Raw genomic sequence first — 16,121 nt, 5'->3', positions numbered from 1 at the left:
AACAGCTCTTGCACTTCCCTCTTAATCTTCTGCAAGGAAAACTTAACTGTTTCTCCATCCTATTCGCACAGCTCCAGTTTCTCATCCTAGGAACTAGCCATTCTTGTCAACTTTTTCAGCACCCTCTCTAATGCTTTTTCAGCCTTTCTGAAGTGGTGATGCTCCGAACTAAACACAGTAACCAGTTGAGTCTGAACCAGGGTTTTATAAATTTTCACTGTAATTTTCTTTCTTTTGTACTCCACATCTCTCTTTGCAAAGGCCAGCATTTTGAGTTGCCTTGTTAACAGCTTCATAACCTATCCTGCCACGTTCGGTGATTTCTACACTTTTTTTGTACGTTTCCCTACCCCTTTACCCTATAGAACTGTGATTCTTGATTTGATATTACTTTCTTTGTTCTTCCTACCAAAATGTATTGCTGCTGTCCATTTCCATCACTGAAAATTCAATCATGTTAGTTCAGCATGATTTGCTGTAACAAATTAATGTGGTTTTTGACAAATTGTATCAAAGTTTATCACAACGAATAGTACGCACTTGGAATCAATTCATGAGAGCCAAGATGAGATTGTGACAGCAGAAAAGCAGGTTCTGCAAGCAGGAAGTGCATGCAGACATAGAATAGTAAATTGCTGAGTATGTTGATAAATGTAAGCTTCACATAAAATGGTGGTAGAGTTGACTGAATGCCTTCGCTCTAAGGACATTGTGGGTTTACCTCTGGAGCACAAACTGCAGTGGTTCAAGAAGGCAGCTCACTACTACCTTCGCAAGAGCAACTAGGGACAGGCAATAAATGCTGGCCAGCCATCAATGCCCACATCCCACAAAGGAATTTAAAAAAATCTTGCTGTACTCAGCATTATAAACTGATGTTGAAAATTCTGGTCACAAATAGCAATGGTAAACGGGCAGAGAAACAAAAGTGGAAGTATTCCGAAGAATATATGTACACACAAAGAAATAAAATCCAAACAATAATATTACCGTTTGTGTTGTACAAACAGTTTCAATTACTAGTTAGCTTATTGGCAAGCAGTTTATATGTATTTTAAGATTAGATTAGATTCCCCTACAGTGTGGAAACAGGCCCTTTGGCCCAACAAGTCCACACCACCCCTTGGAGCATCCCACCCAGACCCATCCCCCTATAACCCACACACCCCTGAACATTATGGGCAATTTAGCATAGCTGATCTACCTAGCCTGCACATGTTTGGGCTGTGGGAGGAAACCGGAGCACCTGGACAAAACCCACGCAGACACGGGGAGAACGTGCAAACTCTGCACAGACAGTCGCCCAAGGCTGGAGTGGAACCCAGATCCCTAGCACTGTGAGACTGCAGTGCTAACCACTGAGCCACCATGCCATTTGCTCCTGGACATCCTTGGTTTGATTGTCTCCTAGAATTGACTATGTAAATACATTATTTATTGCTCCATAGAAAATTAATCTTTTCAGTATTTGTGTGCCAGTAGATGGATTTATACAATCAGTTTCATTCTTTTGAAGATCTAATGCAATATTATGAGAGAAGCTATTCTGTTGGTTATACTGATAATTGTCAAGCTGCAGTATTTCACTAGAAAGTGAGTACTCTGGAGCCAGGTCTAATCTTGTTAAAGCAAATGAGTAAAAGACATTCATTAAAAACTGCACTCATTCTAAATTTGCCTGGTAACAAGTATAAAGATTTTGCAGTTTATTTCATATTACAAGAGATAAAACTGTAAGTACTGAATCCATTATTTTTAGGAGACCAATTAAAGATAGTGTTTTTACTGTCAAATACTGCAGCTTAACAATTATCAGTATTACTGTCAAATAGTTTAATCTGTATCACATCTGGGCTTCAGTTTGACAAATCCACCAGTAAAGTGAGACATTTTTGTTTTTAAGATGGATGTCTAAAATCACAACAGTAGTCTAATCCTGATAATTTTCTGCATTTCAGTATTTGAGTGATCAAGAATTTTATTTAAACAAGATAAATACTGTACCAAAATAGAATTATGATGCTTAGAAGGAAGTATATAATGAAGGATTCTCATATTGATAGGGACCTCAGCCATGCTTGAATCTCCTGCACTTCTGTCCTCACCACTTTCCTCCTTCCCAGAACAACAGTTGGGTTTCCCTTGTGGTCACTCTTCACCTCACCAGTCTCCACATTCAAAGCATCATCCTCTTCCACCTTCTGGATAAAACTACTCCCCTTCTTCCTCACCTCCACTGTCAGCATTTCACAGAGATTGTTCCTTCCATGATACTCTGGTGCACTCTTCCTCCATTATTCCAAACTTATCCTCACCTACCTATGCGGTCACAGAAGGTGTACACTTGCCCATTCACCATTTTCCACCTGACCCTCCAAGGTCTCAAACGCACCTTCTTGGTGAGGCATCATTTTACTTAAACTTCTTTCAATCTGGTTTACTGTATTCACTGCTGTCACTGCAGTCTCCTTTACATTGATGACACCAAACTGGGATTGGGTGACCACTTTGTAGAACAGCTCCATTCCACCTGTAGGAATGACCTTGATCCTCCAGTTGCTTTACATTTTCAGTAAATCTCTTTGCTTCCATACGAAAATTTCTGTTCTGGGCCAGACAGTGTTCCAATGAAACTCAAAACCAGCTGGATGAACACCAGCTCATTTACTGTTTGGGTACTTTAATCCCCTAGGCCTCAATATTAAATACTGCAACTTCTTCCAAGTTCTGTCCTCTATTTTCCATTGGTATCCCCCCTCCCCCCCGCCCATATTCCCACACCTTCCTCCCTCGCCTGGTCACATATTATTTCTGTCTTTCAGACTTTGCACTCAGTAGTTTGGACCCATTTTCTCTTTTTCATATCTTCTTTTCCACCCATTTTACATTTCTATCCCTCTGCTTTTTTTTGCAGCTTTTTACTCTGGGTACCCCACCCTCTGGGCAGTTCTGAAGAAGTGTCATATTGGACTTGGAACACTAACTCTGCTTCTCCCTTCACAGATGCTGTCAGACCTGTTGAGTTTCTCCAGCACTTGGTGTTTTTTTTGTTATTGTGCGGCTGTCCTCTCTGATTCTAGTTGACTGGTATGCCCCTAGATGATGATGTGCCAGAAGTTCACTGGTTAGCATCACAGTCAAGCTATTGTTTCCTTGCCATGCTTGGACATTCTGCCAGAAGTAACCAGATAATAAAATGGCTTATGGTTATGTGCATGGGTCTTAGTTATGCCTGTCTGTTTGTGGGATAAGTGGAATATTCCTTGTTCCCATCCTATGCACAGCTCTTTTTCTCTGATGGTATCCTCAGTGATGCTTCATGCTCTTGGCCAGACTTGGAAAAGTTAATCTGTTTGTTTCCAGGTTCTGTGCTCCTCTGACCTTCATCTGGACCATCACTGACACTTCCCTTCCATGGGTTTTGCATGACAGTGGAGTTAGTCCTTCAGCACTAAATAACACCTAATTGCCAGCATTTTAAGCGAAATGTGTGTGCTCATTTTAAGTGAGCAATGTGTTTCTGCTGCAATATAGATATGCTTAACTATAACTACGGTTAGCTACTGTCTGCATACCGTGTGGCTTTATCTTGTAGGTTATTGAGTCTACAGCCCAAATTTTGCTGTTAATCTCACATGTCTTATCAGAAAATTAGCCCATAGTTTCCCCAAACACAATTTTGGCATTCGTGGCCAACTAACTGAAAATTTTGTTCAGATTTCTCACCAGTAGTTTAAGCGGCCTTTCCAGTTACAGTGTGTCATCTGTAGAATGCATTTACTGGAGTTTGCTCATACTTTTGTGGGAGTTTCCCATGTAAGCAACTCAACAAAGCAAAACTGTCCGTTTCTTTGAATATGGTTGTGAATTCAGTGAAACAGGAAATGAAGTTTTTAGCTAAAAGTTCAAAGTGTTTTCCCATTTACCATATATATACTATAGCTAACTATTGTTATCATGGACAGGACTGGTTTGCTATACAGATAAGTTGAAAAGAAACATATGGAAAATGGGTTTTCCCTAGGCTTTTGTGCATAAATATAATTTATGACGTGATTAAAAAGGTACACCACATTCAGTTCCTCATCCAAAGTGTGGAGCTAGATGAACACAGCAGGCCAAGCAGCATCTCAGGAGCACAAAAGCTGATGTTTCGGGCCTAGACCCTCCTTATCTCAGATTCTCCAGCATCTGCAGTTCCCATTATCTCATTTGGGGCATTGACTTGGATAACTGTGGACAAAGGCGAAAGCAAATTCAGGAGAGGTTTTGGCTCTTTATTGTGATGCAGTATATGTAGACATTAGCTGAGAACAAAATATAGCGAATTGAAGTAACTTCTCAAGATTAAATATTCTGCCCAGATTTGCTCATTACATGCAGTTCCATCTTGACAGCCCCCAATGCTTTCAGAGCTTGCTTGCTGAGCCAGCGGAGAAAGTGGAGAAGGAAGTCATAGAGCATTTATACTTTGTGTAGACAGTTTTTGAAGTCAAATCCTTTCAGCTTCGTTAGTTTAAATGTGGAAAGAAATAGTCTACAAATTCAATTTCGTGCCGTCAAACCTGAGCAGCAGTGGCTGGGGTGATGGAGTTCAACTATGTCTGCCTTTCCAGCAGACCGTAAGGGTACTGGACTTGGCTGTCCATGGAAGAAGCCAACCTGTTTGTGTCAATGCACTCCTACCACCTCTAGACAGTGAGGGACGTAGCTGTCTGCTGCTCCTTTTGCTTGTGATTGCTCACCCTGATTGCTCGCACGCACGTGCACACAATCCTGTCTGCCTGAGCAGGTACTGGGGCTCCAACAGTCCAAGCATCAGCACCTCCCTAGCTCTTCTCCCTCTCCTCCAACCCCCCCCCCCCCCCCCTGCAAGCTGTGGGGCTGTTCCTGTGAGGTGCTGCCAGTTGCAATGTCTAGCATTCCCTCTGAGCTGGTGGGGGTGATTGCTGATGCCAGTGTGCTTTCTGAGACCTTGGTACTTTTGAGGAGGTGGCTTCTGGAGATGCCGGTCATCATCGAGGAGATAGAGATGCTAGCAATACAGGCAAGACAGAAGAGGGAGGTGTCATGGTTATGAGTGGTGTGTATTGATAAGACTGACAGTGGGGTTAATGCAAGTGTGGCACTTGGCTGAAGGGACAAGGATGTTTCTGCATCCCACGTCTCCCTCTCTGAGGGCCAGGATTCTCTCCTTGGGAGAGTGAGCCTAATAGCGGGCACCCCTCTACCCAAAAAATAGGGTGACATGGTAGGGTCATAGCAAGTGCAGAAAGATATTTTGGGCAATAGTGAAAATGGCAGAGCATGAGCCTTCGTAGGAGGTAGGTGCAGGAACACAGTGAATATATTAAGAAAAGGGTGGCATTTAGCCTGGCACAGTGGAGAAGGTCATTGTCCATTTGGCGCTGTCCCTCTGGACTGTCAAAATGGCACTGACCAGCAAGCCAGGGTTTTGTGTGGCCTCCTGCTGGTTGTCCATGAAGAGGAGCCCTGCTTTGCACCAGCCCCTCATCCAGGACATCCAGCTCTTTGGAGAATCACAGTGTCATCTTCCCCTTCTTGGACATCTTCAATAAATGCCATTGTCTGTTCAGGGCAACTTTAGTATGCCAATGCTCACCTGGGTGTACAGCAACCTTTTAAAGATGACATGGACATGAGATGGATATCTGTGAGTGGTGCGTTCCTCTGAGAATAGCATATGGTAACGTGAAGCAAGAATCGGACATAAGGGATGCCGTCAGGCCAGAGCAGAGAGGTAATGAGGCGTGTTTGTGAGAAATCTCATTGGGCTTCACAATAAGAATTCCTCTGAAATGTAACCAGGATTTACCACCTGGCTGGAGACAGTGATTTCACTTGCAAGAGGTAGTTTTCAGGAATCCCTGTGAAATGTCCCCAGTCTCTGGCGACCCATTAAGTGTAGTGGGGCGTGGCAGAGCAATTGCAGTTTGGTGAGAGACGTGAAACCCAGGATAAAGAATGCTGAAGGCATCTTTGTGAGGTGAGGCAAAAACTACTAGATCACAAGAAAAGTTGTAAAGACATAAAATTCTTATCTACCCAGGTTTTTTTTGTTCTGGCCCGAGGCAGGTGTGGTGTGATATGAAGTATCACAGAATCAAAACTAAAATTGCAGTTGAATCCTGATTTGCACATTTAAAGCAGGGCTCTGTGAGCATTCGATCTGCCTACTCAAAAATGCAAGTTAACCAGGAAATGGTATCATTGTAGGTTTATTTTTAATTCATTGATGGGGTATGAGCATCACTGGGTAGCTGAACAATTGTTGTCCAAAAAGCAGTTAAGAGCAAACCATATTGCTGAATGTCTAGAGTCTCATGGAGACCAGACCAGATAGGGATGGCAGATTTTCCTTCCCTACAGGACATTAGTGTTTTCCTGACAATTGGCAGTGATTTCATGATCATCCTTAGATTCTTATTTCTACATTATTACTTGAATTCAAATTCCATTATCTGCCATGATGAGATTCAAGCCCATGTCCCCTGAATATTATCTGGGTCTCTGGATTAATAGCCTAGCGATAATACCACAAAGCTATCGCCTACCTTAATTAACCCTACCCTAAATATGTTAACAGGATGGTAAAGGGCCTGAACAAACATACTGGAGAGACAATTCCACCATGATAGTTGGGAAATAAATCTGGAATAAGAAGCTGGTACAATTTACATTTATTGATTCATGATGTAATCACAAAGGAATGTTCTCCCCACTACCTCAACTCTTCAGTTTGGCTTTAAAGGTGTAACTATTACATGGGCAATGTTCTCCAAAGATATGTTGATCAAGAAGGTTCGAGATTATGATGATAAATCATCAATTTATGAATGTTTCTGTTGAGAGGGAAATTTGTCATTCTTATCTGACCCACTCTAAATCTGATTTCACATCACAAATGTGGTTGCTTTTAATTTAACCTGCAACTGAGCCCAATGACAACACTGCAGTAGTTCAGAAGACAGATCACAATCTTTTCCTTGAAGGCAGTTAAGGATGGATAATAAATGCTGGTGTTACTAGCGATGTGTTGCCTTCTGGCAAGTTATAACATTCTGGAACAAAATCAGAAATTGTGAAGAAACACAGCAGATCTGGGAACACCTGTGGAGAAAAAGCAGACTCAATGTTTTGGGTGCAAGTGACCCTTCTTTAGAACAGGACAGAGCACACCAATCAACTCGCGTAAAATATTTGACACGATTTAACTTTATTAAATATATCTGCAGTGAAATTAGCAGCAATTTCATTGTAAAAATAAAGTAACATACCTGTCAAACTTCAATCATAAATGCCTGTACTACATTTTGCGTTCTGAAACTTAGGCTAAATTTTTGCCTGAGGTTTGAAGTTTGAGTTTGCATTCTATCCAAGCTGGCAAGTAGTGCTGCCAGTCTGATGCACCCTGTTCTGAAACCGTGTGCTGACTTAGTTCTTTAAGTCTGTCTCTATTTATCAATATTTGGCCTGTCATCTAAATTGTTCAATCTAGCTTCTATTTTGTGAAAGTCACTTTTTCCTTCCTTTGAGATCACACTTAATGCAAACTCACTGGTAATAAAGTGTGAAGCTGGATGAACACAGCAGGCCAAGCAGCATCTCAGGAGCACAAAAGCTGACGTTTTGGGCCCAGACCCTTCATCAGAGAGTCTAGGCCCGAAATGTCGGCTTTTGTACTCTTGAGATGCTGCTTGGCCTGCTGTGTTCATCCAGCTTCACACTTTATTATCTTGGATTCTCCAGCATCTGCAGTTCCCATTATCTCTGCATACTCACTGGTGTCTGTTACGTAGTTCTAAACTATATTATTGCATTTAGCATTAAAACTAGCCTAAAGAACACAAAGTAGGTTAAGGAATACCAAGCAAATTCTGGAACAGATGTGTGGAATAAACTGATTTAAGACTGTGGATCCTAACCTACCTCTCGATCCAGTTCAAACATTTTGACAACCTGCTACAATCACTAATACTGTCAGACCAGTGGCATCCCTGATTGCTGGTAGATCCCAAGAGACAGTCTTCCCGGAATTGACCATCTTAAGAAATCACAATAGCGGGTTACTTTCCTTTCCCATTCATGCTGCTAGACAAACTGTTTCAGAGCACCTCTCCCCTTCTTTGCAGTGCTGTCTTGTTCCTTCTTGGATGCATTATTATATTTCACCTGTCCTGCTGAATTTTGAAAACTTAGATCTTGGTTGTTGTTCCAATTTGGAATTTTGTCCAAAGCCTTCAAAAGATGTAAGGTTTAAGGGGCCGAGACGATGGGAGTGCGAAAGTAAGCTTTGGACAGACCGGTAATAATTACTGGATACTCAGCAATTGACAGCCTCACTATTTTTGGGGTCTTGATCGGAATCTGTTCATGTGAAAGTTTAGAGCAACGAGCTTGAACAGTTGAAGACTGTAAATCAAGAGTGAAAAGTTATCACTATTTCACTTATCTCCAAACCTGCCAACTAGTGGAATATGTATTATGTTCTCTTCGAAAGTCCAATGTAAAGGTGTATGATATAATTAGCAAACCAAAATATAGTGGTGATATGTTTAGAACTATGCAGCAAAAAGTGAATGTGTGTTTAATCTGAAGATTTACTGTTGGTCCCTGCTACAAATTACTTGTGTATTGAGAACGTGAAGGTTAATTTCTAAACTGTTTCAACAATCAAGTTCCTAAAGATAAGAACTATTCTACAGGATATGTCTGAGACACCAAAGTGAGGAAAATAGCTAATGTGTAAACCTTTAAAGTGTAACTATACCTGTCAATGGTGGAGGAGGAGGAGGAGGAGGAGGAACTGGAAGAAATGAGTAGGATGGGAGAAAGCTTGAGGTTTTAATCATTTATTTATTCATGGGATGGGGAAGCCTTTGACTAAGCCAGTACTTACTGCTAATCCCTAATTGCCATGAAATTAGAAACAAAAACAGAAGTTGCTGGAAAAACTCAGCAGGTCTGGCAGCATCTGCTCAGTTCTGAGGAAGGTTCACTGGACTTGAAACGTTAACTCTGATATTTTCTTCACAGATGCTGCCAGACCTGCTGAGCTTTTCCAGCAACTTCTGCTTTTTGTTCCTGACTTACAGCATCCGTAGTTATTTTTGGTTGCCATGAAAAGTACCTTTTGAATGTTTGGCCGAGTATCAAAATAATTAATTATCTCAGCAAGGGTTTCTGAGAACCCGCTATTGTGATTCCTTTAGACTGTCAATCCTGGGAACACTGTCTGTTAGGATCTACCAGTATTCAGGAATGTCACTGGTCTGACTGTACTGGTGATTGTAGTGTGCCTTTTAGAGGGAAGAAAGCATTTTTCTAACTTGAGAGATCAAGAATGTTTCCCATTTGTGTCATTTTCCAGTGTGCCTTTACTGTCAATGTTTTAAATTATGGAAAAAAATGCCAGTGAATTTTGCTAATTTGGGTAAATTCTGGAATCTCCAGTAATCTAAACAAAAGACATGCTCATGTCTTAAAACTACGAGTGTGATTTTCATGAATTTGTGAAGTTCGCACAGTCTTTACAAAATGACGGCTGGGAGCTGGATTGAGAAGCCTGTCCAAAACCATTTTCGCTGATAGGAGGCAGAGTACTTGGCATAATACACACGCACTCACACACAGGCATGAATCGCTAATTCAGCTAAGATTCAAAACCGACCTTATACTGACTGTTGCAAGGGGCTTAACCTGCAGAGTGGGACTCATGAATTGATAGATTAGATGTAATTGCTCGGAAAGAAAAGATAAAGTCTGTATCACTGTTATGATCTTAAAGATTTTTTAAATGTCACACTTTTAAAATCAGGCAGCATTTTAAAAATTCTGCTGGGCTGCATTGTCGGGTGTATGTGAGATTAAAAATGCATTTTGTATTTGCTAGTGCAGTTTTGATAGAGCTCATTGACGTTTTCCCAAGGGCTAGTATTACATTATTATGAATGTTCGGCTGAGTATCAGAATATTTAATCATCCCAGCCAGAGGCTCTGAGCTCACAATTTGACAACTTAAATTAACTCTTAAAGCGTAGTGGCTTAGATATCTGTTTTTATAAGAAATTAACCATTTGGGATTTAAAAGCTTTGAATAGGCTTAAAAATGGGATTTTTTTAAAACAAGTTTATAGGTTTGAGAAATGTGTTAGATTATTAGAAGCTTATTCTGTTGCATCTCCACATAGCGCTTGAGGTCTACTCATAGTGGAGACTAGGTGAAGCAATAGGTGCCACGGTTGTCACAAATTAGCAAAGAGTTGGCATCTAGGGTATGAGGCGTATTGGGCTGGGTGGGCAGGCATGAGTTGGTGTGCGAGGGAAATGCTACACACTATGTTCCCATTTTTCTCTGCTGCTGCATGGCAGAAGTGATCTCCAGAATCAGAATTCAATGTGTGAATATGCCAAAGGCTGTTTGGCCACGCAGCCTGGAGGGGAAGAACACTAGTAGCTAACAGGGCCTAACGGTGTTGAAACAAAATTTGGACATGGTCCCACAGAACCAAGATCGGCCCTTTGATCAGCCTGACTTTCTAATTACTCACCCCCCTCTCTTCCCCCCCCGCCCCCCCCCCCAAAACACACACACCCCCAGCCAATGGCTGCCTATGCTCTATTTCCTTGGTCTGTAGCCTGAGTCCTTTCAACCACTGTCAAAATGTGAAAATGATGTACACTATACATTTTACAAACATTTTCCAACAAATCTGGCCTTTTGCTTACATTAAACAGATCTGCATCCTTAAGCCTGGCCTCAATGATCTCAAAATGGAACGTGCAGAATTGGGTGAAGTGTGTTTTACACCCCACGCACTATCACTCTGACTTCCATGTTGAGCAAAATTGGCTGGAACACAAACTCAGCATTACACTTGATGTCGCAAAAGTGCCCGCTTGAGTTGCAGAGGTTAAAGGACAATGTGCTAAGCTGTGCACTGTACAAGTTCTGTAATGCTTCATGTTCCTTTCTGTACGTTGAGCAAAGAAGTACATTAACAAATTGAATCTTTCTGCAGAATCTAGATGTAAGTGGACTAGAGCCATGGCCTTTTGCCTAAAAAGAAGAAAATCAAACATGTTGCAAGCGCCCGCAACAACTCCAGAGAAAGGCATTGAAGTTTACATGTACGTGTCAAGTTCTTCCATAAAATACCAGGAGGGTGAACACGTTGCTGAAGACTTGTGCATTGAAGCTGCCAAGAAATGTGGTAAGAACATGGATTTAGGTTTCATGGGAACACTTTTATATTCTGCTAACAACGTCTGAGCTTATAAGGAGGACAGGTTTTAGTGTACCTGGCTTTCACAGCTGTAAAGCTTCACAATGACATTCCACCTACTCCAGCCATGTCATGAGATAATGACAGGATGCAAAAACTGTTAAAATTCCTCTCTAACTTCTGTAGCCAATAAAATTAACTCTGGAAACTAATCTTGCTTGAAAGACTAAGCAATAACTCAACAATCAGCACCCAAGCCAGGAGCACGTTCTATAGGTCCACCATTCTTTAGAAAACGAAGAGCTGTATGACATCTAAATGAGCTCAACCCTGGCATATCTTTAATAAACACCATGCCTCATTGTTCCCAGCGTTCTCAGTTAAAATTGTTGTTATTTTATGAACTCTGAGTTGGCCTAGATTCTGCTCTACTTAGCAATGTAGAGTTTCAGCTGTTATGATCCCAGACAAGTTCCTAATTTAGTTATTGTTGGTAAAGTAGATTGAAATTTGTAATCCCAGGCAATTACTAGAAGAACCAAGCATAAGATTCCATGTTTTAGAGAAACAGAAGCTTTTTTTAAATTGTAGAAGAGTCAACAAAGCAAACAATCAGTTCTTTGTCTATTATACTCTTAAAAAGCAGAATGATCATGTGAATGTGAATTAGCAGGCAAGCTGTGGCTACAAATTCCATGTTGATTGGCAGACACAACCAAGGTAGATTCCACAGTTTCCTCAGCAAACTACCCACGCGTCAGTGATCACTGAGTCACAAAATTCCTTTAAACTCTATCTTCCTCTTAAAGGCCTGAGATGGAGACTGAGAAGTTCAAGAAGGTGAGGGATGTGTTAGAGATGGCCCAGGTGAACTGAAGGTTGGGGTGGAAGGTGTTGGTGAAGTGAATGAACTGTTCGAGCTCCTCTGGGGAGCAAGAGGCGGCGCTGATACGGTCATCATTGTAATGGAGGAAGAGGTGGGGTTTGGAGCCTGTGTAGGTGCGGAAGAGGGACTGTTCCACGTAACCTACAAAGAGGCAGGCATAGCTGGAGCCCATGCAGGTGCGCATGGCCACCCCCTTTGTCTGTAGGAAGTGGGAGGAATCGAAAGAGAAGTTGTTGAGGGTGAGGACGAGTTCGGCTGGGCGGATGAGGGTGTTGGTGGAGGGGGACTGGTCGGGCCTGCGGGACAGGAAGAAGCGGAGGGCCTTGAGGCCATCTGCATGCGGAATACAGGTGTATAGGGACTGGACGTCCATGGTGAAAATGAGGTGTTGGGGGCCAGGGAATTGCAAGTTCTGGAGGAGGTGGAGGGCGTGGGTGGTGTCACGGATGTAGGTAGGGAGTTCCTGGACCAAAGGGGAGAAAATGGAGCCCAGATAGGTGGAGATGAGTTCGGTGGGGCAGGAACAGGCTGAGACAATGTGTCGACCAGGGCAGGCAGGTTTGTGGATTTTGGGAAGGCTATAGAAACGGGCTGTGCGGGGTTGGGGAATAATAAGGTTGGATGCTGTGGGTGGGAGGTCCCCTGAGGTGATGTGCTCATGGATGGTGTTGGAGATGATGGTTTGGTGCTCGGGGGTGGGGCCATGATCAAGGGGGCGGTAGGATGAGGTGTCGGAGAGTTGGCGTTTGGCCTCTGCGATGTAGAGGTCAGTGCGCCACACTACCACTGCACCGCCCTTGTCTGCAGGTTTGATGGTGAGGTTGGGGTTGGAGCGGGGGGAGCGGAGGGCTGCCCGTTCTCCAACCTCGCCCCTGCAGTGAGTGAGAGGGGTGGAGAGGTTGAGGCGGTTAATGTCTCAACGGCAGTTGGAGATGAAGAGGTCGAGGGAGGGTAGGAGGCCTGGGGTTGGTGTCCAGGAGGAGGACTTGTGTTGGAAGCGGGTGAAGGGGCCAGTGGAGGTGGGGGTTAGGTTCCCGGTTGAAGAAGTAAGCATAGAGGCGAAGGCAACTGAGACTTGTCCAACAACTGGTCTCCGCTAAATAGTGTCTACTGCCAAGACTGCACGCCACTGGGTATACAAGAGTCCTGCTGTATCCAATCACTTGCATGAGCCCTGCTCTTGAGCAGTTTTTTCTGTGCTAGCTCCCAACTTTGAACTCCAAAGATGCTGGGGTGGAAGAAGAATCTGCTGATTAATGATTAGAAATAGAAAATTTGTTTGGTGGGCTGGCTTAACTTTGGTTATTTCATACCTTGTGTTCAAGTTAAATTCAAAATTACTTTACCTCCATACAGTTATGAATATTTCATGGTATGCTTGAATTCATTTCATACTTGAGATGATGTTTTAAATGTTTCTTTTATCAGGAATTTCTCCATTATGTCAGAATCTCTTCACTCTTTATGACCCCAACAAAAAACTGTGGTTTTCACCCAATCACATCTTCAAAGTTGAGCAGCAAACAGCCTTGAAGCTACATTTTCGGATGAGGTAGGATATGAATATGCTTTTGTTATCATACTGTGACAAATGTCAAATGCCAGAAGTTTAGTCCATTCAGTTTCTAGGTGGTGAAGTGCTGATCGTTTTTAAAAAAAAAATTTCAAATTTCCTCCATTGACTCCCTTTTTAAGTGACTTTTTTTTTCAGTTTAAACTTGTACATCATGATGACTGATGCGTCGTTCATGAAAAACTTCTAAGAATGGACCAAAATGTTGCAGTGTGTGGGTATGGAGTGGAAATTAATTGAAGGGACAGGATCTTCCTGCTGGTGAGAGCCTTCTGTTGCCTCCTTTTGAGGAAGGTCTGCTCAGCTATGTAGCCAACATCACATCATCAAGGACCCTAGCTCCCGCAAGAGCTAATCTCTGAACAGAAGCCAGCAGTTCCTCATTGCTAGCAGTACCATTGAAGGAATAGTGTTTGCAATACACCTGTCAGGAGTCCAGGATCTGGAATAGGGACATTAGCTTGCTTTTAGTGGATTCGTTGAAGTCATAATGGGCTAAACAACCACCTCCTATGTTAGAATAATTTTGACTCTTTCTCCCCCCTACCCCCACCACCACCAAACCACCACCCTTAACACCACAACACAGGACCATCCATGGACGTACATCAAGTAAAGATGATCTGTTTTGTAAGGCTCCACACAGTAGTGACTGATGTTGGTTGCACTCCAGTGATGGTGGGATGAGACCCTCTGGTGGAGTGGACAGCAATTCCCTATGGTCTCTAATTGACAATGCAGAGGGAGATACTATGCACAAGTCCAGCCTTTTTGACTCCTGCAAAGATCTTTGGGTCCTCAGAGAGCTTTGTCTTATTCAATTAAAAGACTCCTTCCAACCTTGCCTCAGAAGAAGAGAATAAAATTCTGCCCACGCAGTTGATTCCACCAGGTCATTGGCTGATGGCAAAAGTATTTTCCTTGCTCAAGGCCTGTTTCTGCACTGTAGGGATTCTGTGATGATCCATGGCAGAGTTGTTATCGATTTGGAACTGGGACTGACTTTGACATGGAAACCTTTCAGCCTGTCATGCGTGTGGCAACATATTTTGAGTCTTGAGCTCAGGATAAATAATATGGGAAAAACAAAATCAGTGCTCACAGTGATGTTGAGAGAAGAAAGCAGCAAAATACATAAAATAGAGTTGGAAGGTGATCAGGCATGAGACCATAGCTGGCAGATTGCTCTGCTGGGCTGTCTGCTTTGTCACCATTTTAACTTGGATCTTTTCCCAGTTGGAGAAAAGGGAAGTATTTTACAAAAGTGAAATTGTTGAAAGACCTAGGTAACAGATGTTTTAAGACTTACTTAAGAGTATTGTTTAACTTCCAAAGGTTTCCAAGAACTCCCTAATAGAGTCTAGCGATTGAAGGAAATCATTTAGGGTAACGTTTACGTATAAAATTGCGTTCACACATAATGTTAGCCTAAATAAGCCCCCTTCTGGACCAACACCACCATCTATGGAGCAAGGACGGATAGGCCATGGTGTCATTAAAATTCAGACAGAGGCTGCCCAGCCCTTAAAGCCCGTTCTGGCTCACTAAAGAAAACCAATGAATGCCATTTCCCTTCACTACCCATATGGCCTCATGCTTCAAGTCCCCATCAAATTTCCTTTTGAAATAGTTCAGTTTCCACTTCATGCACCTTCACAAAGCAGCGAGTTCCAGGCCATTATCAACTGCTACAATTTTTAAAAAATGTTATTTCTCTCTGTCCTGCTGCACTTTTTAATGCCAGAAAGCATTAAATGTGTCTCTTGGGTCTTGTACCATCAGTTAATGGGTACAATCTTTATTTTTTGTTTACTTTACTTAAGCCTGCTACAATCTTGCTGACCTCTATCAATCTTTCCTCCAAACCCCTTACTCTAATGACAACAACCTCAACTTCTCCAGCCTAACCTTTGTAGCTAACGTCCCTCTGGAGATGTCTGGTGAGTCACCTCTGCACCCTGTCCTGTCTTACTTCCTGAGGTGTGGTAAGTAGAATTAAACACAAATGTTAACTTTTGGCTTAACCAGAACTTCTATGCAAGTTCATCATAACATCCTGCTTTTGTACTCAATGTCACTATTTATGAAACCCAGGATCCCACATTCTTTGATAACCAGTCTCTCAATATTTGCTGTCTTAAAAGATCTATGCGCATAAATGCCCAGGCCCTCCATCTATGCACACGCTCTAGAAATCCCTGTCACTTCTGACAAAATGCACCACATTATGTTTTTCTGCATTAAATTCAGTCTGGCACTTGTCCGAGGATTCTGCCAGCTTATCACTGCTCTGTGCCAGTAGATTGGTAGCATTGTTTGTCATACTTTCATGTTTTATATTATTGGCAATTTTGAAGTTTTCTCTGTATTCTGTTATCTAGAGATTACCACTGTTTATCAGCCTTCAATCAGATAA

General features: G+C 42.4%; 1 protein-coding gene across 4 annotated transcripts in view; it reads left to right on the top strand.

Moving 5' to 3' along the window:
• Positions 1-16,121, top strand: part of jak1 (Janus kinase 1) — a 146,245-nt gene that overhangs the window by 70,910 nt on the left and 59,214 nt on the right. For all 4 annotated transcript variants that reach the window (XM_048538741.2, XM_048538740.2, XM_048538739.2 and 1 more), the window contains 2 exons: positions 11,043-11,234; positions 13,561-13,684. In XM_048538741.2, the coding sequence (XP_048394698.1) occupies positions 11,069-11,234; positions 13,561-13,684 (290 nt within the window). In that variant the 5' untranslated portion in view covers positions 11,043-11,068. The remainder of the gene's footprint in view (positions 1-11,042; positions 11,235-13,560; positions 13,685-16,121) is intronic.

Source organism: Stegostoma tigrinum, chromosome 8 (genome assembly GCF_030684315.1).
Source record: "Stegostoma tigrinum isolate sSteTig4 chromosome 8, sSteTig4.hap1, whole genome shotgun sequence".
NCBI lineage: Eukaryota > Metazoa > Chordata > Chondrichthyes > Orectolobiformes > Stegostomatidae > Stegostoma > Stegostoma tigrinum.
This window is presented reverse-complemented; position numbering and strand designations above follow the sequence as displayed.